We start from the raw sequence: 20273 nt of genomic DNA, 5'->3' as shown, positions 1-20273 counted from the left end.
AGCTGTATTAAACCAAATGCTAGGCAAGAAGCATGGGGAAATAATGTCTAGACGCTTTTTTCCAGGGGAGATTACGTTTAAGTAGACTAATAGGGCACACTGCAATGTTGTAAAACAGACTACAATATGCCATGATTATGAAAATACAATCAGTGTATCATGTTTTCTCTCAGCTTTCGACACTTAGGACTTCATTGACCCGGCTACTCCTTGGAATGCCACTTACTGACCAACAGTAGTAAGCCTAATGTCTATGCCCACGCCTCGTTGACGTCTTGCATAGTCAGCACTTCTGACCCATATAAATCCCCACCGCAACAAAATCTGTCCTTCCTCTGCCACGACGTGGAGACAGCAACTCCGTCCACCCCCATCTAATAAAGAAAGCCAACCACCAAAATGACTACGGCACAACCCATATTTTCCAAGGGAGAAGACTGCAAAGCTGGCTGGCACGACGCTGGTGCTGGTTACAATGAGACCGACACTCATCTCGAGATTTTGGGCAAGCCCGTTATGGAACGTTGGGAGACTCCGTACATGCACTCGCTGGCAATTGTAGCCTCCTCAAAAGGTACAACACACAATGTGCAAGCTAGTGGGCCATATGAACGCACAGGACGACTAGACAGTGTGGATTTTGGTACTCTATGATATAGTTCCATAATAACATTTTACCTGACTGTAATTCATGTTCCTTACAAATGTGTAAAACAAATAGACCAATCAGCAGACGTTAGGAAAAGTTCATGAAACCAATGCGTTTACAGTTTATATGCGACGTTCCTCTCAATGCACGTTATGTTTAAAAGCATGGCAGAGTTGGATATAATGGCTTGTGGTTGCAGCAGGTGTTACTCTACCAATTGAACCGTGCCAAATGCGCACTTGCAGGGGAGTGTCAATAATTTATCACCGCATACCATTCAAGAAGTTTCATGATGATCACTGATACTTAAAATAAATATACATTAGGCTACGTTAAAGTTGCGTAAACGTTTAGAGTTGTTTGCGCACTCACGTCACCATAGCGCCCATGTTGCTGCATGGAGGAATGTGGCCCAATGAGAACCGTTTGGTTCTAAATACAATATGACCAGTTCTAGTAAATAGTGTATGTTTGTCTTTATATAGCTTTGGCAATGTCTATTGGAAAATACACATCTTTGGTGGCAAATTGCCAGTTGATAAGAGTAGTAGCCTAAAGGGTGAGGCAAAACAAAATGGTATTTTTCTAATCTATTTTTACACATTACTGAAAGACTACTCTGTGGAACTCCAAGTGGCCACAGGCCATCTATCACGTGCCGTTTTCCCCAAACATTCATTTGAGAATCCTTAAATAACAAACAAAAATTGTGCATTATTAGTTTTGTGAAAGGTGCCACAGCACTGGGATAAAGGTAGAACATTTGAAAACACTTCAATACGGGTAGATACTTAATCACAAATTGAGATGCTTGTTCTGCTTTGTCCCACAGGTGGACGGGTTCTGGAGATTGGGTTTGGCATGGCCATCGCCGCAACTAAAGTCGAGTCCTTCCCCATCGAGGAGCACTGGATCATTGAGTGCAATGATGGCGTGTTCACGAGATTGCAGGAGTGGGCCAAGGCTCAGCCACATAAAGTGAGACAAATCTTCAACTTCACATTAGGTTCTATTCAGACTTTCCCTCCTTTTTAATGTGACTGAAATTAACCTAAATTCTTCTCCACTCACAGATTGTGCCCCTCAAAGGCCTGTGGGAGGATGTAGTGGGCGGCCTTCCTGACAACCACTTTGATGGTAAGTTTCAAAATGCATTCTATTGGCATATCCATTATTGAATATTTTATATTCTTCAGTGAGTAAATTGCTTCAGATATGCATGTAGTTGTAATTATGCCTCTTCTATCAAAGGCATTCTGTACGACACATACCCTCTGTCTGAAGACACATGGCACACTCACCAGTTTGATTTCATCAAGGTAAGTACTTCGATGACCAAGGCTGCACATTACGAACATATCAGCAAAAGCACAGGAACCAACAGAGGAGTTGGTAATAAAGACTATAATACAGACAAATGTTTGGCATCATATATGATATCATAGCTGTATCCAACGCAAACATATGGCAGACGTTTACAGACATGAATCCAAATAGAATAAGACATTTCTTAATGGAATCTGATCCCTATCACTTGAAACAAACATTGCCTATCGTTCCACAATGACGAGCTAACGTTTCCATTAATAGTGCAATTGTTGAATTGTGTCTCATTAGGGCCATGCCCACAGGCTGCTGAAGCCAGGTGGCGTTCTCACCTACTGTAACCTGACCTCCTGGGGTGAACTTCTCAAGACCAAATATGACAACATCGACAACATGTTCCAGGTGAGGCGCCTTTCAGCCAGTCAATGATCAACACCTCATCTCTCTCTGAGGTGCATGGGTAGGCTACACGTGTTCCTTCTCGGGCTCGACACATTTCATTGCTTTTGCACACATTCTGCCCTTCTGCCAGATAGTACTTACAGGTATATCACTGATAGTTACTGTGGTATTACATGTAATTTCACGTGTGGCCCTCAATATTGTTTGGTTTGATGTTCATTCAACCATTAACCCATTAGTTTCATGTACAGTGACGTTATCTCTGTTGCACTCTGCTTATTTGGTATGTCTGTAGCTACAGTACTAACTAATTTTCCTGCTGCATTTTTAAATTTTTATTTTTATTTTACAGTACATCAAAGTGTACACTTGATCACAAATGTTCTATAATTTTATTTCAAAACTATGAAAATCAAATTCACAACCTGATTGATTCCACTCCTGTGTGGGGTGACGTGATTACTTAGACAAACTAAACCAATTACTGTATATCTACTAATACCATTTTTATTGCACTTGGTCCTGGCACTGTTAGAAAATCTGTCCTCAATTACCTTTCTTGGCTAAACAAAGGTTAATGATCAATTGTACCTGAACTGCAACTGCGTAACCCTTTAAACTCACTGCATAACCCTTTAAACTCACAGCCCCTATCATCCCGTATACTGGTTGAAAATTGCAGATTTGGTCACTGATAAGTGCCTAAATTGGAACTCAGTGGCTGTACAGTAACCTACTGTACCATATATGACGTCAGAGTTCAGGCTCTTCAATTTACAGCGCTTTATGGGATTCAACTGACAGCCGTTCTAAGCGTGTGTACCACACAAAAAAAAGATGCCCACATTTGTTTTCTGAGTGAGGGGAATGCTGTAAATCGAAAGATGAGATGTTGAGGACTATAATAAATACCGCTTTGATGTCATACAAGCAAACCACACACCAACATTATGTCCAAATGTGCACTTCACATTTCCATGTTTGAAAACTCACGGCATTTTAAAGTAGCAACATTTATGATCGATATGTTTGATGTACAGTTGCAAAGATGTGTCATACCCTGGATTGTCCTGGACAGAATGTCATATTGTGAAGAAAATTTGCAGAGAACATGCACTCATGACTCCATTCTACGCGCACCAAATGTATTATGTTTGTCTTAAGTGCCTTGTGAAAGCCTAACACTGTAAGATCGTATTTTATAACTTCGCTAGTCATGTTGGCAATTGAATAAGCTTTCAAATGATGCTCACCTGACCCAGATTGCGATTTATAATGAAATGTTTCTGGATTGTGTAAACAGTAATTGTGTGATTTTGGGGACGCAGGGCTGTGTTCAAAACAAAACTACAAGTATTCCAGCTTCAGTTCCTCAATGGCAAAGCTAGGAGAGCTCAAACAAGCATCTTATAGTTGAAGGCTCTTTCCACGAGTCATAAAAGTGCATTGAAATTACTTAGGAACTGTGCAGTTTGGACAAGTGTCCACTTGTAGACACCAGTTAGACCTCTCACTCACACTTGTAAGAATTTTGTTATGTTGCAGCTACCCCAAAATTGCCATGAATATTCTTATGTTACTGATTTGTATCCAGAGTATTTTCAGATTTCGTTGACAAATGCTGTGAAAAGTACAGTAAATGCAAATAAAATCAAGTTTGTTTGGATTCAGTCGTGTCAGGTGAACCGTTGTGTCCTCACCTTTGGGCTGATCATTTCCCCATAATCCCCAGTGTTCTTTCAATTGCTACCATGGTCATGCAAATGCTTTTTATGTTTCTTCTGACTGAAATGTTTCAATTTGGCACTATTCACATAACCCTTTACACTTGTGGAAAATTGGCCTAAATGGCCCCATAATGTGTGATGCAGGTCCACAATACAGACCAGATCTTTGTGTTAATGATTTTCAGGAGACCCAGATGCCTCAACTGCTCGAGGCTGGCTTCAAGAAGGAGATGATTAGTACCACAACCATGGATATTGTCCCCCCAAGCGAATGCAAATACTATGCCTTCCGCAAGATGATTACTCCCACCATTCTGAAAGAGTGAAATGGCTTGGTGCCACTGCAATGTCTTTATTCCTTAAGTGCCTGTATTTTAAAAAGCCACATTAGTTTACTGTCAAATCCATAAGCACTCAGGGATGTCCATCTTTCAATAAACCAATTTAAATCACATCAACTCTATTTTCTTCTGTCAAAATGAATTTGTTTGGGTATCACCTCTAACAGTTGTGCACCTCTTGCAATTTGTCACAGAATGCATTACATTTGAACTGTATTGCAACGTTAACAAGCATTTTACAAACCACACAGGCAGCCCAATTCTGATCTTTTCTCCAATTATTAGTGCTGCGCGATTAACCAAACTTCAGTTATTTAAACAACTAATTGACCGATTTATTTGAATTCCATTTAGTTTTGGGGTTTTCCTGTGAGCTCGATGCGCAGTTTCTCTAGAGCTAAATCAGATCAAACCTGAACTGTGCGATGTAGTTGGGAGTTTTTAGTTCGTTTCTCCCCACAAAAGGGCTTAATTATGGACAGAAATACTCAATACCCCCCTCAGACGATGGCGCATGTGAAGAAGCCAGATGTGGAGGTCCTGGACTGGTGTGGAAGTGGCCTTTTTATTGTCCCGAGCACAAGGTGCACCTGTGTCATGCTGTTTAATCCGCTTCTTGATATTCCACACCTGTCAGGTGGATGGATTATTTTGGAAAAGGAGAAATGCTCACTACCTGGGGTGTAAACAAATTTGTGCACATTTATTTGAGAGAAGCTTTTTGTACGTATGGAACATTTCTGGGATCTTTTATTTCAGCTCATGAAACATGGGACTGAGTTACTTCGGTTGCCCGACCGCCTACTTGTCTGGTCTGTGTTGAGCAGACACGGAGAGAACACAGTTGCTGCTCAAGGCACAGTATCTCACCCTGAAAATACATGATTGATAGTTGGTGATTAGCAGTCAAAAGTATGCCTTGTTTACTTTGAACTACTAAAATTGTGATTGTCAGACAGCAGCTCTACAGAGATGACTTGGAACTAAATAATCAAATAAAACTAATGTAATATACACAAGTGAAATATTTTAAAGGATAGTTAATAAATGATAAGCAGTAATGGGCAGTCACTACCATCAAGGGACTTAATTGTTTTATTCTGTGTTACAAGTGGCGCAGCGGTTTAAGGCACTGCATCTTAGTGCAAGAGGCGTCACTACAGTTCCTGGTTCGAATCCAGGCTGTATCACATCCGGCCATGATTGGGAGTCCCATAAGGCGGCACACAATTTGCCCAGTGTCATCCGGGTTTGGCTGTCATTGTAAATAAGAATTTGTTCTTAACTTACTTGCCTAGTTAAATAAAGGTTCACATTTTTTTTTACAGCATTCAGAAAAATGTACGAAAATCGCCAAACCTTCATTTTAATTATTATTATTTTTTTTTAATATATAATCGAACAGACCACAAAAAGCAATTATTGATATTTTGGCAAATCAGACCAGTTCTTTTGCCAAATAATTGGGCAAAAGATCAGAATTGGGCTGCCTGTTTAAAAAGCTTTCGATTTGCCATTTGACTGAATATAAATCAAAATTGCATTCTCTTTTGACAAAATAATTATTTCCTGAGGGGCTGGGACAAGCTGCAGAATAAGTCCCTTAAGTAAAGAGATGGAAAAAGTAACTATCTAGAGAAGTTGTTAATCATTAATGGATAAGTAGTCGTGGCACATTGCCTCACTTATTGTCCCTGGTTATAGATAAGTGTTATTTGTAGCTTACACCCCAGTCATGAAGTGTTTTTTTAAGTAGAGGTCCTCTGGATATTGGACAACCTTCAGATCTCACAATAATTCAACTGAATCCATAAATATTTACCATGGGGTCACAAATCCTTGAGCCTGGTAAATATGAGTTACTGAAAATGAGATTTATCAAATATCAACTTATATTTATGGAGCCTGCATTTCTTGCAGAATAAGCACAAGAGGGCAACAATTCAACATTTTATGTAGATTGGATGTAATTTATCGTGCCAAATTACACAAGGGGAGCTTTTTTGTGCAAACATGTTAAATGGTTTAGACCTATCAACTTTCCCATAAAATATTAATAGCTCCACCCTGCTTCCTGATAGGCTAGATGGAATTGTATCCATATTGCTAACTACCAATCGTCTAAGATGTACACAAGTGCATACAGGGTTAATTTGGGATTGGGTGTTGCTGAGTAGAACCAAAGACAGGCCCTGTGACAATAATTTGAGGTTGTATCCAACCTCATTTCCTTGAAGTAAACACTGATCTGACATGACAATTGGTGAAAGCAATACCAAGGAAAGCTTGCTTACACCAATTCAATGTCAGATCAGTGATTACTTCAAGGAAGAAAGGAAACATTGAGTATTCGAACAGGAACTATTTGGTAGAACCAGAGACAAAGGAAGAAAATATCTAAACTCTGTAGAACAATTGTGTGCTAAGTGCACCATCTACTGACTGAAGTACAAATAGTCTTCAGATAAAGTACACATTACAAAAGAATAGACCACAAAAGACAGTAAAAGACCTGATGTGACTTCTAAATAGTGATGACCATAGAAATATTGTTTAAAATGTTCAGTTAAAATTATTATATTGCTGAGAGAAAATTGGAAATTGATGAATGTCATACCTGCCAGTATCATAATCTGTGCAGGGCCAAGAACAACAGTTAAACTAATGACAAGAAATAAATTTTATTGTTTATACAGAGAAGAGGAGCCAGAGAACACCCAGAGTGACTCCTGAGGATATTGCCTACCGGTTTACTGGGTGGCCAGACCACCCATAAATACAACATTTACAGACAGCAAGAGAGAGAATTTCACTTGCGATACCAAATCCTCATTTTCTTCTCTCTCTTTATTTTCTTCTGCAACTGGAGTGTCCCGTAGAGAAGGGCCTCTGCTGTGGGAGGGCAGCCTACAGGAGGACAAGTAAACAATCAACTTGAGTCAAATGTTTCCTATAAACGCAAATAAAATAAAATAAAAAAGAGCTATTGTTGCGATTTGTTTCTTTTCCACATTGCTGTACATATATCCGGGACAGAACAAAATATTTGTTTCATAATAATTATAAAGAACAAAAACAGAATGAGATACCTGGAACGTATATGTCCACTGGTACGATGCGGTCACACCCTCTGACCACTGCGTAAGAGTAGTGGTAGTAGCCGCCCCCATTGGCGCAGCTGAAGGACAGAGTAATAAGATACAATGTGGCTCAACTAACAGTTAAATATGAAATGCAAGATGAAAATGTCAACCAACACTGTAAAAGCACTGTGTGTAATGGTAAAACTTGGTGTGGAGAAATAAATCACAAATCGGTAGAAGCAGTTAACTTTAAGGAGGTTGTGTTAAACAATCAGGTGTTTTTAAATGAAAAAGTTAAGGCGATCATGAGATCCATTTCAAACAAGATAACCACTAAAATGTTTCTGTTTAAACCTAATCATATTACGACAGTACTTTACCTTCCCATGGAAATGACATATCTTGGCTCAGGCATCTGGTCATAAACCTAGGGGAAATAATGAACATCATGGTGAATTCATACACTCAATAAAAGCAAATACAGAACTCCTTTCTCCAAAGAAAGAAGTCCTTCAGTCAAATACCTTGCGCAAAGCGGGGGCCATCTTGTTGGTCAGAGTGCCTGCCACAATCATGACGTCGGCCTGTCTGGGGCTGGCTCTGAACACCACTCCGAACCGGTCCATGTCATAACGAGGAGCCGCCATGTGCATCATCTCCACCGCACAGCACGCCAGTCCAAACGTCATGGGCCAAAGGGAGCTCTAATGTAGAAACACACAAAGACAGATAGGTCGACAAAGCAATCTGAACAAAGATCACCTAGTCAGTCAATGTTTTTCCCTTATTCATCTCTGGTGAAAAGAAAAGCGAGCTATGGCTGGGGGGCCCCACCACCTCTTGAGCAAAACATTTTAGCGGCCCCCCTCTTGATGGCAATGAAGAAAAAAAAATTGTAAGTTGTTTCAAAGCTAATTTCCTGCAATTCTACACATTTTGCCATGAATTATGCCATGTTAACGTGATATCTGAGTGAGAGTGACTAACAAAATCAAATAAAATACAATTTTATTGGTCACATACACATGGTTAGCAGATGTTATTGCGAGTTTAGCGAAATGCTTGTGCTTCTAGTTCCGACAGTGCAGCAATATCCGAGTCTGAGTCACTGGCTTACTGGTGCTCTTCCATGCCGTCCCTAGGAGGGGTGCGTCACTTGAGCGGGTTGAATCTCTGACGTGATCTTGATGTCCGGGTTGGCGCCCCCCTCGGGTTCGTACCGTTGGGGAGATCTTCGTGGGCTATACTCGGCCTTGTCTCAGGGTAGTAAGTTGGTTGTTGAAGATATCCCTCTAGTGGTGTGGGGGCTGTGCTTTGGCAAAGTGGGTGGGGTTAAATCCTGCCTGGTTGGCCCTGTCCGGGTGTATAGTCGGACGGGGCCACAGTGTCTCCCGACCCCTCCTGTCTCAGCCTCCAGTAATTATGCTGCAATAGTTTCAGTTGGGGGGCTAGGGTCAGTCTGTTATATCTGGAGTATTTCTCCTGTCTTATCCGGTGTCCTGTGGGAATTTAAATATGCTACCTCTGATTCTCTCTCGCTCCCTCTCTCGGAGGACCTGAGCCCTAGGACCATGCCTGGCCTGATGACTCCTTGCTGTCCCCAGTCCACCTTGTCGTGCTGCTGCTCCAGTTTCAACTGTTCTGCCTGCGGACCTGCTGTTTTCAACTCCCTCTACCACACCTGCTGTCGACATCTGAATGATCGGCTATGAAAAGCCAACTGACATTTACTCTTGAGGTGCTGACCTGTTGCACCCTCTACAACCACTGTGATTATTATTATTTGACCCTGCTGGTTATCTATGAACGTTTGAACATTTTGGCCATGTAATGGTATAATCTCCATCCCGCTCAGCCAGAAGCGGACTGGCCACCCCTCAGAGCCTGGTTCCTCTCTAGGTTTGTTCCTAGGTTCCTGCCTTTGTAGAGTTTTTTCCCCTAGCCACCATGCTTCTACATATGCGTTGCTTGCTGTTTGGGGTTTTAGGCTGGGTTTCTGTATAGCACTTTGTGACATTGGCTGATGTAAAAAGGGCTTTATAAATACATTTGATAGATTACATGTTAGAACAATCAAACAGTTCCACAACTACATAATACACACAAATCTAAGTAAAGGAATGGAATATATACATATAAATATATGAATGAGCAATGACAGAGCGGCATAGGCAAGATGCAATAGATGGTATAAAATATAGTATATACACCTTAGCCAAATACATTTAAACTCAGTTTCACAATTCCTGACATTTAATCCTAGTAAAAATTCCCTGTCTTAGGTCAGTTAGGATCACCACGTTATTTTAAGAATGTGAGATGTCAGAGTAATAGTAGAGAGAACGATTCATTTCAGCTTTCATTTCTTTCATCACATTCCCAGTGGGTCAGAAGTTTACATACACTCAATTAGTATTTGGTAGCATTGCCTTTAGATTGTTTAACTTGGGTTAAATGTTGGTTTTTGGTAGCCTTCCATAAGCTTCCCACAATAAGTTGGGTGAATTTTGGCCCATTCCTCCTGACAGAGCTGGTGTAATTGAGTCAGGTTTGTAGGCCTCTTTGCTCGCACAAGCTTTTTCAGTTCTGCCAAGAAATGTTCTATAGGATTGAGGTCAGGGCTTTGTGATGGCCACTCCAATACCTTGACTTTGTTGTCCTTAAGCCATTTTCCACAACTTTGGAAGTATGCTTGGGGTCATTGTCCATTTGGAAGACATTTGCGACCAAGCTTTAACTTCCTGACTGATGTCTTGAGATGTTGCTTCAATATATCCACATATTTATCCTCCCTCATGATGCCATCTATTTTGTGAAGTGCACTTGTCCCTCCTGCAGCAAAGCACCCCCACAACATGATGCAAGCCTCACCCTTTTTCCTCCAAACATAAGAATGGTCATTATGGCCAAACAGTCTATTTTTGTTTCATCAGACCAAAGGACATTTCTCCAAAATGTACCATCTTTGTCCCCATGCGCAGTTGAAAACTGTAGTCTGGCTTTTTTTAATGCCGGTTTTGGAGCAGTGGCTTCTGCCTCGCTGAGCTGCCTTTCAGGTTATGTCGATATAAGACTCGTTTTGCTGTGGATATAGATACTTTTGTACCTGTTTCCTCCAGCATCTTCACAAGGTCCTTTGCTGTTGTTCTGGGATTGATTTTCACCTTTCGCACCAAAGTACGTTCATCTCTAGGAGACAGAACGTGCCTCTTTCCTGAGCGGTATGACAGCTCTGTGGTCCAATGGTGTTTATACTTGCGCACTATTGTTTGAACAGATGAACGTGGTACCTTCAGGCATTTGGAAATACACCTCCAATTGACTCAAATGATGTCAATTCGCCTATCAGAAGCTTTTAAAGCCATGTCATCATTTTCTGGAATTTTCCAAGCTGTTTAAAAGGCACAGTCAACTTAGTGTATGTAAACTTCTGACTTACTGGAATTGTGACACAGTGAATAACTGAAATAATCTGTCTGTAAACAATTGTTGGAAAAATTACGTGTCATGCACAAAGCAGATGTCCTAACTGACTTGCCAAAACTATAGATTGTTAACAAGAAATTTGTGGAGTGGTTGAAAAACTAGTTTTAATGATTCCAACCTAAGTGTATGTAAACTTCCGACTTCAACTGTACATATGAGATGAGTAATGCAAGATATGTAAACATTATTAAAAAGTGGCACTATTAAAGTGACTAGTGATCCATTTATTAAAGTGGCCAATTATTTCAAGTCTGTATTCAGGCAGCAGCCTCTGTGTAAGTGATGGCTGTTTAACAGTCTGATGGCCTTGAGATAGAAGCTGTTTTTCAGTCTCTCGGTCCCAGCTTTGATGCACCTGTACTGACCTCGCCTTCTGGATGGTAGAGGGAAGAACAGGCAGTGGCACGGGTGGTTGTTGTCCTTGATGATCTTTTTGGCCTTCCTGTGACATCGGGTGGTGTAGGTGTCTTGGAGGGCAGGTAGTTTGCCCCCGGTGATTCGTTGTGCAGACCGCACCACCCTCTGGAGAGCCATGCGGTGTGGGCGGTGCAGTTGCTGTACTAGGCGGTTATGCAGCCCGACAGGATGCTCTCAATTGTGCATCTGTAAAAGTTTGTGATGGTTTTAGGTGACAAGACAAATTTCTTCAGCCTCCTGAGGTTGAAGAGGCGCTTTTGCCCCTTCTTCACCACACTGTCTGTGGGTGGATTATCCTCAAAGCGGGCAAGAAGGTGTTTTGTTTGTCTGGAAGCAAGATGGTGTCCGTGACGTGGCTGGTTTTCTTTTTGTAGTCTGATTGTCTGTAGACCCTGCCATATACGTCTTGTGTCTGAGCCGTTGAATTGCGACTCCACATTGTCTCTATACTGACATTTCGCTTGATTGCCTTGCGGAGGGAAAAACTACACTGTTTGTATTCGGCCATAATCCCTGTCACCTTTCCATGGTTAAATAAGTATGTTCATGCTTTCAGTTGTGTGTGAATACCGCCATCTATCCACGTTTTCTGGTTATGGTAGGTTTTAATAGTCACGGTAGGTACAACATCTCCTATGCACTTCCTTATAAACTCACTCACTGAATCAGCGTATACGTCAATATTATTATCTGAGGCTACCTGTAAAATGTCCCAGTCTGCATGATCAAAACCGTCTTGAAGCATGAATTCCGAATGGTCAGACCAGCGTTGAATAGTTCTTAACACAGGTACATCCTGTTTGAGTTTCTGCCTATAGGAAGGGAGGAGCAAAATGGAGTCGTGGTCAGATTTGCCAAAAGGAGGGCGAGGGAGGGCCTTGTATACATCGCGGAAGTTTGAGTAACAGTGGTCCAGTGTTTTTCCAGTGCGAGTGCTACAGTCGATATGTTGATAGAATTTAGGTAGCCTTGATCTCAAATTTGCTTTGTTAAAATCCCTAGCTAAAATAAATGGAGTCTCAGGATATATAGTTTCTTGAGGGCCATCGTGGTGTCGGCTGGAGGGGTATACACAGCTGTGACAATAACCGAGGAGAATTGTCTTGGGAGATAACACGGTGGGCATTTGATTGTGAGAAATTCTAGGTCAGGTAAATAAAAAGACTTGAGTTCCTGTATGTTGTTACAATTACACCATGAGTCATTAATCATGAAACATACACCCCCACCCTTCTTCCCGGAGAGATGTTCATTCCTGTCGGCGCGACGTACAAAGAATCCAGGTGACTGTATTGACTCCAACAGCATATCCCGATTGAGTCATGTTTCCGTGAAACAGAGCATGTTTACAATCCCTGTCTCTGTGGAAAGCAACCCTTGCCCTAATTTCATTTCTACATTGTTATCTAGAGACTGGACATTGGGGAATAATATACTCAGAAGCGTTGAGTGGAGTGCGCGCCTTCGAAGTCTGACCAGAAGACAGCTCCGTCTACCTCTTCTCTGGCGGTGTTGTTTTGGGTCAGCCCCTAGAATCAGCTCAAATGCCTTGGGTAGTTCGGACAAAGGATCCGCTTCGGGAAAGTCGTATTCCAGGTAAGTTCACGTCGCTCTGATATCTAATAGTTCTTCCCGGCTGTATGTAATAACACCCAGATTTTCTGGCCTAACAAATACATAAAAGAACAAAATACTGCAAAGTTTCCTAAGGACTAGAAGCGAGGCTGCCCTCTCTGTTAGCACCATTTTGTACAATGTGGGTCAGGGCCCGTGGGCATGTGCCCGGTCGGTATTCTTACCAATCCAAAAATTCTTAGCTGACATGGCTAATTGAGTGACTGTCAGTGATTAACAAAACTAAAACTTCCCATGTACAACCAAGCGTAGAAATTGCACCTTGTGTATTCTACTTTTCTGACTCAACAGTATGTTGAGACCCGACTGAGTTCCAAAAAAAAAAAAAAGCTTAAGGCTTGTTTAGAGGAATGCCTGTGATCATACGGTGCTGCCCTCTGTAGTTAGTTTAATCATTTTGACAGTTGTTTGACTGGCAGCCAGTCAGCCACAGAATAGAGAATGTCACAAGAGTTTTAGATGGAGGGGTGCACTTCTTGATTTTCTTATTGAAAAATTGACACAAACATTCAAAATGGACCATATGCCACTGAAGAACATAGAGTACTTGCGGTGTGGCATTGACTTACCCTGCGTGCCCAATTCACCAGATCATCCAGCTTAGTGATAACATACTCTCCCTTGCTGCTCGTTACTGCAGCGGGCTTGGCAGCAGCCACCGCTGTGCTTTTCTCTCTGACTGAAACCACACTGGAAGAAAAGGAGGTAATATGAAGCACTCAAACAAACATTTTGACAAATGTAGATGTTTACAGGACCTCCCTTACCATGTAGCATTGCCACTTTTAGCAATGTGGTGTAGTGACGAGCTCGGTTGTATTGCAAATACTGAAATGGATCTGTGTGGTAGAAAAAGATTAGGTAATACGACTTCACAATATAAGACTGACCAAGACAAACTAAATGGCATTAACTACACTACTTTAAGGATTTAATAAATAGAGCAAACATTTCATAAGGTAACTGGTGATTTCAAAACAGAAAGAACCTGTTACTAACTATAGTAAATCCTAGGCCTGTCTTAGTTTAATCACCTTATCTGCGTAATTTGCCTAACGTTATGCTTACCTTGATGAAAAGGTACCAAACGCGGCGAGGCGAGCAACTGCACAGGAAAGAAAAAAAGCACAGATGTCAACAAATGTATCTATAGGTTGTATTTAGATAATGTAACAGTTACTTGCGAGCCACATAGAAATATTGGCTATAGACAAGGCAGTGCGCTTTCTTGGGTGATATAACAAGCTGATTGACGTTTGTGATAGAAATATGAATAGCGACAGTAGCTACCATCCATGTTTTACTTAACTAGGCAAGCCAGTTAAGAACAAATTCTTATTTACAATGGCGGCCTACACCGGCCAAACCCGGACGACGCTGGGCCAATTGTGCGACGCCTTATGGGACTCCCAATCACGGCCGGTTGTGATACAGCCTGGATTTGAACCAGGGTGTCTGTGGTGACACCTCTAGCACTGAGATGCAGTGCCTTATACGGAACCCAAACCGGCGGCGCGCGTGCGTGCGCAATCGTGCATACATTTATTTTGTCCCCCTACACCAAACGCAATCACAACACGCAGGTTAAAATATCAAAACAAACTCTGAACCAATGACATTAATTTGGGGACAGGTCGAAAAGCATTAAACATGTATGGCAATTTAGCTAGTTAGCTTGCACTTGTTAGCTAATTTGTCCTATTTAGCTAGCTTGCTGTTGCTAGCTAATTTGTCCTGGGATATAAACATTGAGTTGCTTTTTTACCTGAAATGCACAAGCTCCTCTACTCCGCCAATTAATCCACACATAAAACAGCCAACCAAATAGTTTCTAGTCATCTCTCCTCCTTCCAGGCTTTTTCATCTTTGAACGTACATGGTGATTGGCATCTAAACTTTCATAATATTACCACGACTACCGGAAAAACAGTTCATCTTTCAATCACCCACGTGGGTATAACCAATGAGGAGATGGGAGAGGCAGGACTTTCAGCGCGATCTGCGTCAGAAATAGAAATGAGTTCTATTTTAGCACTTGGCATCGCAGACGCTCGTTGGCGCAATAATTGAATAACATGGATTTCTACATTTATTTTGCGACGCTTGCGCACGCGATGTGTCCGGTCTGGTCAGCATGTTAGACCGCTGCGCCTCTCCGGAGCCCCTAAATCACGTTACTTAACACTATGAGCCATTGCTCTTATGTAAAACAGGGACATGTATTGGTCTTTACTAGATTACCATTGAGACGTTAATAACCATGCACAATGTGTGAGAAACTTCACGCGTGCTAGTTTTATAGCTAGCTAACTACACAAACAAACAGCATTTGCGCCTTAGCTAACTAGCATAGACAAGAGTTGTTTCTGATCAAGCCAGGGGTTCTGTAGTGCTAGCAGCTAACTAGCTTGCAAGGTCAGGGATTACAAACCGTTGTGATAGCAAAAAAATGTCACGGCAACCAATATAATACATTAATCGGAAACCATACAAAAGTGTAATATTTGTGAGATAAATTAGTTCGATATTTTTCAGAATGATATGTTCCAGTAACTAGCTTTACGTTTTAGCCAAAACATCACTCACCGACCAACGCCGCCATCATAAGCAAATATAATAGCTAGGACTTCCGGTGACTATGCTTACATGCTAGAACCATTTGGGGCGCTCTCTTCCATATTTCTTTATTGACAGGACTACAAAAATGTATGTATATTAGTAAAACGTAGGCCTATTGGTTGGTCTGAACTTTCGAAGTGAATTGCTCACAGTAAAAAACAAAGGTGTAGAAAATAATGTCACATTAGCCAGTGGATCCATGGGGTAAGAAGTAGATCAGAACAGATCCAGGATCAGTTTACACAACCCAAATCATAGCCCATTACAACGCAAAACTGACTTCAAAATGCAATAATTGGGCGCCAGTCTGTGGCGGGAATATTTATTGATCATGCGCATGTAGGCCTGTTCAAATGTCAAACAACAACCGTTATACACTTGTCAAAATCAGTTAGTCATGTTGGAGGCATGAGAGTTCGCAAAATGAAAGTGTTGTTTCCTTAAGACCAAAAATAAATCAGCTGAACAGTTAAAAAAAGAAGCCAGTATGAGTTACATTAGTACATTAGTTGCTCTTTGTGTATGGTGTATGTGTGCACAATTTATGCAGAGGTCATCTACAACAACAGTTGGGCTCTATATTTAAGTGGGACCTTTGAGCAAATCAACAAGATTGCAAAGAAACATGGTTTCCATATCTTGGGAAAGGTAAAACAATTATGTTAATGTTAGTTCACTGTTTATTTATGCAATATAATGATTTGTATTTTTTATAGGTAGATCTTTTGGCATAATATGACTAGCTAGTAGTAGCTCATTTCTTCTGGCATATTATATTTGTAGATATTTCCAGATGGCAACTATTACCATATGGAGCAACGAGGGGGTGGCAAAACATTTGTTGCAGGCACACTATTTGCATAATCTTAGACTGAAAATGGACCCTAAGGTGAAAAGCCAATAGATCTGTAAAACACTTTCTAAAATTGGCTGTGATAACCAGTCCCAGTATTGCTCTTATTGTGATGAGTGTAATGATCTGTTTCTCAGGTGCTTTGGTTTGCACAGCAATCTGGAAGGAGTAAAAATAGAAGACACACTTTCACAGCACCCACTGATCCATTTTTCAATCAGCTGTGGTACCTGGTCCATGTCAACATTATTCTTTCATTTTTGTTTGAAGTTTATTTCCATAATAACAAGCTCTTTAGATTTGTATTCTGCTGTTTGAGGGTTTTCTGCCTTGAGTGAAAACATATGGTAATCCCTGTTTTGAAAAAAATTAATTGTAACTGTAGGCCTCTGCTTTTCCAGAGTGAGGCCTTTAATCAGAATGTGGTGGCCGCCTGGGCTCGGGTCTACACAGGCAAAGGGGTAGTGGTGTCCATCTTAGACGATGGCCTAGAGACAAGCCACCCAGACCTTGCTGAAAATTATGTGAGCTATCGAGATGATTATTGTTGAAGGGGCAAATGATTGCATTTTGTTAATCATGAAGACAAATGGAAAATGATCCATCAGTAGAAAAAAAACTAACATTGCATTGTACCTGTAGGATCCACTTAATGAGTATTAAAAAGCAACTTCAATACCTTACAGGGCCGAGGTGGCTTGGGTTCCATTTACGTCTGGGCTTCAGGCAATGGGGGTGCCAGCTTTGACAACTGCAACTGCGATGGTTACACCAACAGCATTTACACATTGTCTGTTGGTAGTACCACCGAGAAGGGAACTCTGCTCTTCTACAGTGAACCCTGCTCGGCCATTCTAACAACTACCTACACTGGTGGAAGCTTTCAACACCACAGAATTGTAAGTGTCTTTTTCCCAACTCATACCATGTTATTGTTTTCAACATTCATATATACACTGAACAAAAATATAAACGCTACATGCAACAATTTCAAAATGTTACTGAGTTACAGTTCATATAAGGATTTTTTATTTTTTTTAAACTAGGCAAGTTAGTTAAGAACAAATTCTTATTTACAATGACGGCCTACCCCGGCCAAACCCGGACGACGCTGGGCCAGTTGTGCGCCACCCTATGAGACTCCCATTCACGTCCAGTTGTGATCAGCCTGGAATCAAACCAGGGTCTGTAGGGACGCCTCCAGCACTGTGATGCAGTGCCTTAGACCACTGTGCCACTCGGGAGCATGGATTTCACATGACTGGATACAGATTTGCATCTGTTGATCACAGATACCTTAAAAGGGTAGGGGTGTGGATAAAAAAATCTGTCAGTATCTGGTGTGACCACCATTTGCCTCATGCAGAGCTACTTTGCATACAAGTTGACCAGGCTGTTGATTGTGCACCTTTGGCAGTGATTAAAGCATCAAGTCTTCTTGGGTATGACGCTACAAGCTTGGCACACCTGTATTTGGGGAGTTTCTCCCATTTTTCTCTGCAGATCCTCTCAAGCTCTGTCAGGTTGGATGGGGAGCGTTGCTGTACAGCTATTTTCAGGTCTCTCCAGAGATGTTCGATCGGGTTCAAGTCCGGGCTCTAGCTGGGCCACTCAAGGACATTCAGAGACTTATCCTGAAGCCACTCCTGTGTTGTATTGACTGTGTGCTTAGGGTCGTTGTCCTGTTGGAAGGTGAACCTTTGCCCTAGTCCGAGGTCCTGAGCACTCTGGAGCATGTTTTCATCAAGGATCTCTCTGTACTCAGCTCTGCTCATCTTTGCCTCAATCCTGACTAGTCTCCCCGTCCCTGCCACTGAAAAACATCCCCACAGCATGATGCTGCCACCACCATGCTTCACCGTAAGGATGGTGCCAGATTTCAGCCAGACGTGACGCTTGGCATTCAGGCCAAAAAGTTCAATCTTGGTTTCATCAGACCAGAGCATCTTGTTTCTCGTTGTCTGATTTTTTTAGTTTTAGTTTTTTAGTTCTTTAGGTGACTTTTGGAAAACTCCAAGCGGGCTGTCATGTGCCTTTTACTGAGGAGTGGCTTCCATCTGGCCACTCAACCATAAAGGCCTGATTGGTGGAGTGCTGCAGAGATTGTTGTCCTTCTGGAAGGTTCTCCCATCTCCACAGAGGAACTCTAGAGCTCTGTCAGAATGACCATCAGGTTCTTTGTCACCTCCCTGACCAAGGCCCTTCTCCCCTGTTGCTCAGTTTGGCTGGGCGGCCAGCTCAAGGAAGAGTCTTGGTTGTTCCAAACTTTTTCCATTTAAGAATGATGGAGGCCACTGTGTTCTTGGGGACCTTCGATGCTGCCAAAATTTTGTTGTACCCTTCCTTAGATCTGTGCCTCGACACAATCCTGTCTCGGAGTGCTACGGACAATTATTTTGACCTCATGACCTGGCTTTTGCTCTGACATGCACTGTCAACTGTGGGACCTTATATAGACAGGTGTGTGTGCCTTTCCAAATCCTGTCCAATCAATTGAATTTACCACAGGTGGACTCCAAGTTATAAAAACATCTCAAGGATGATCAATAGAAACAGGATGCACCTGAGCTCAATTTTGAGTCTCAGCAAAGGGTCTGAATACTTGTTTTTTATTAATACTTACAGTTGAGGTCGGAAGTTTACATACACCTTAGCCAAATACACTTAAACTCAGTTTCACAATTCCTGACATTTAATCGTAGTAAAAATTCCCTTTCTTAGGTCAGTTAGGATCACCACTTTATTTTAAGAATGTGAAATGTCAGAATAATAGTTGAGAGAATGATTTATTTCAGCTTTTATTTATTTCATCACATTCCCATTGGGTCAGAAGTTTACATACACTCAATTAGTATTTGGTAGCATTGCCTTTAAATTGTTTAACTTGGGTCAAACGTTTCGGGTAGCCTTCCACAAGCTTCCCACAATAAGTTGGGTGAATTTTGGCTCATTCCACCTGACAGAGCTGGTGTAATTGAGTCAGGTTTGTAGGCCTCTTTGCTCGCACAAGCTTTTTCAGTTCTACCCACAAATGTTCTATAGGATTGAGGTCGGGGCTTTGTGATGGCCACCCCAATACCTTGACTTTGTTGTCCTTAAGCCATTTTGCCACAATTTTGGAAGTATGCTTGGGGTCATTGTCCATTTGGAAGACCCATTTGTGAACAAGCTTTAACTTCCTGACTGATGTCTTGAGATGTTGCTTCAACATATCCACATAATTGTCCTCCCTCATGATGCCATCTATTTTGTGAAGTGCACCAGTCCCTCCTGCAGCAAAGCACCCCCACAAAATGATGTTGCCACCCCTGTGCTTCACGGTTGGGATGGTGTTCTTCGGCTTGCAAGCCTCCCCCTTTTTCCTCCAAACATAACGATGGTCATTATAGCCAAACAGTTCTATTTTTGTTTCATCAGACCAGCGGACATTTCTCCAAAAAGTACGATCTTTGTCCCCATGTGCAGTTGCAAACTGTAGTCTGGCTTTTTTATGGCGGTTTTGGAGCAGTGGCTTCTTCCTTGCTGAGCGGCCTTTCAGGTTATGTCCATATAGGACTCGTTTTACTGTGGATATAGATACTTTCATACCTGTTTCCTCCAGCATCTTCACAAGGTCCTTTGCTATTGTTCTGGGATTGATTTGCACTTTTCGCACCAAAGTAAGTTAATCTCTAGGAGACCGAACGCATCTCCTTCCTGAGCGATATGATGGCTGCGTGGTCCAATGGTGTTTAT

The 20273-nt window shown here is 41.7% G+C and overlaps 2 protein-coding genes across 2 annotated transcripts; one reads left to right on the top strand and one right to left on the bottom strand.

Moving 5' to 3' along the window:
• The first annotated feature begins 328 nt into the window (after nt 1–328).
• Nucleotides 329–4557, top strand: LOC100196494 (guanidinoacetate N-methyltransferase). The gene is made up of 6 exons (NM_001141523.2): nt 329–574; nt 1482–1627; nt 1723–1786; nt 1901–1968; nt 2267–2377; nt 4290–4557. Exons 1-6 carry the CDS (start codon nt 400–402, stop codon nt 4428–4430), a joined length of 705 nt encoding a protein of 234 aa, NP_001134995.1. The 5' UTR covers nt 329–399; the 3' UTR covers nt 4431–4557.
• A 2553-nt stretch (nt 4558–7110) lies between these two features.
• On the bottom strand, nt 7111–15761 carry LOC100194687 (NADH:ubiquinone oxidoreductase core subunit S7). The gene is made up of 8 exons (XM_014216134.3): nt 15653–15761; nt 14135–14171; nt 13834–13905; nt 13636–13756; nt 8053–8232; nt 7909–7955; nt 7535–7623; nt 7111–7352 (listed from the first exon to the last, which is right to left on the bottom strand). Exons 1-8 carry the CDS (start codon nt 15669–15671, stop codon nt 7255–7257), a joined length of 663 nt encoding a protein of 220 aa, XP_014071609.1. The 5' UTR covers nt 15672–15761; the 3' UTR covers nt 7111–7254.
• Nucleotides 15762–20273: the final 4512 nt, after the last annotated feature.

The sequence above is a fragment of the Salmo salar genome, chromosome 10 (genome assembly GCF_965601325.2).
Source record: "Salmo salar chromosome 10, fSalSal1, whole genome shotgun sequence".
NCBI classification, from domain to species: domain Eukaryota; kingdom Metazoa; phylum Chordata; class Actinopteri; order Salmoniformes; family Salmonidae; genus Salmo; species Salmo salar.
The sequence above is the reverse complement of the archived record's forward strand: the minus strand, read 5'-3'. Positions and strand labels throughout refer to the sequence as shown.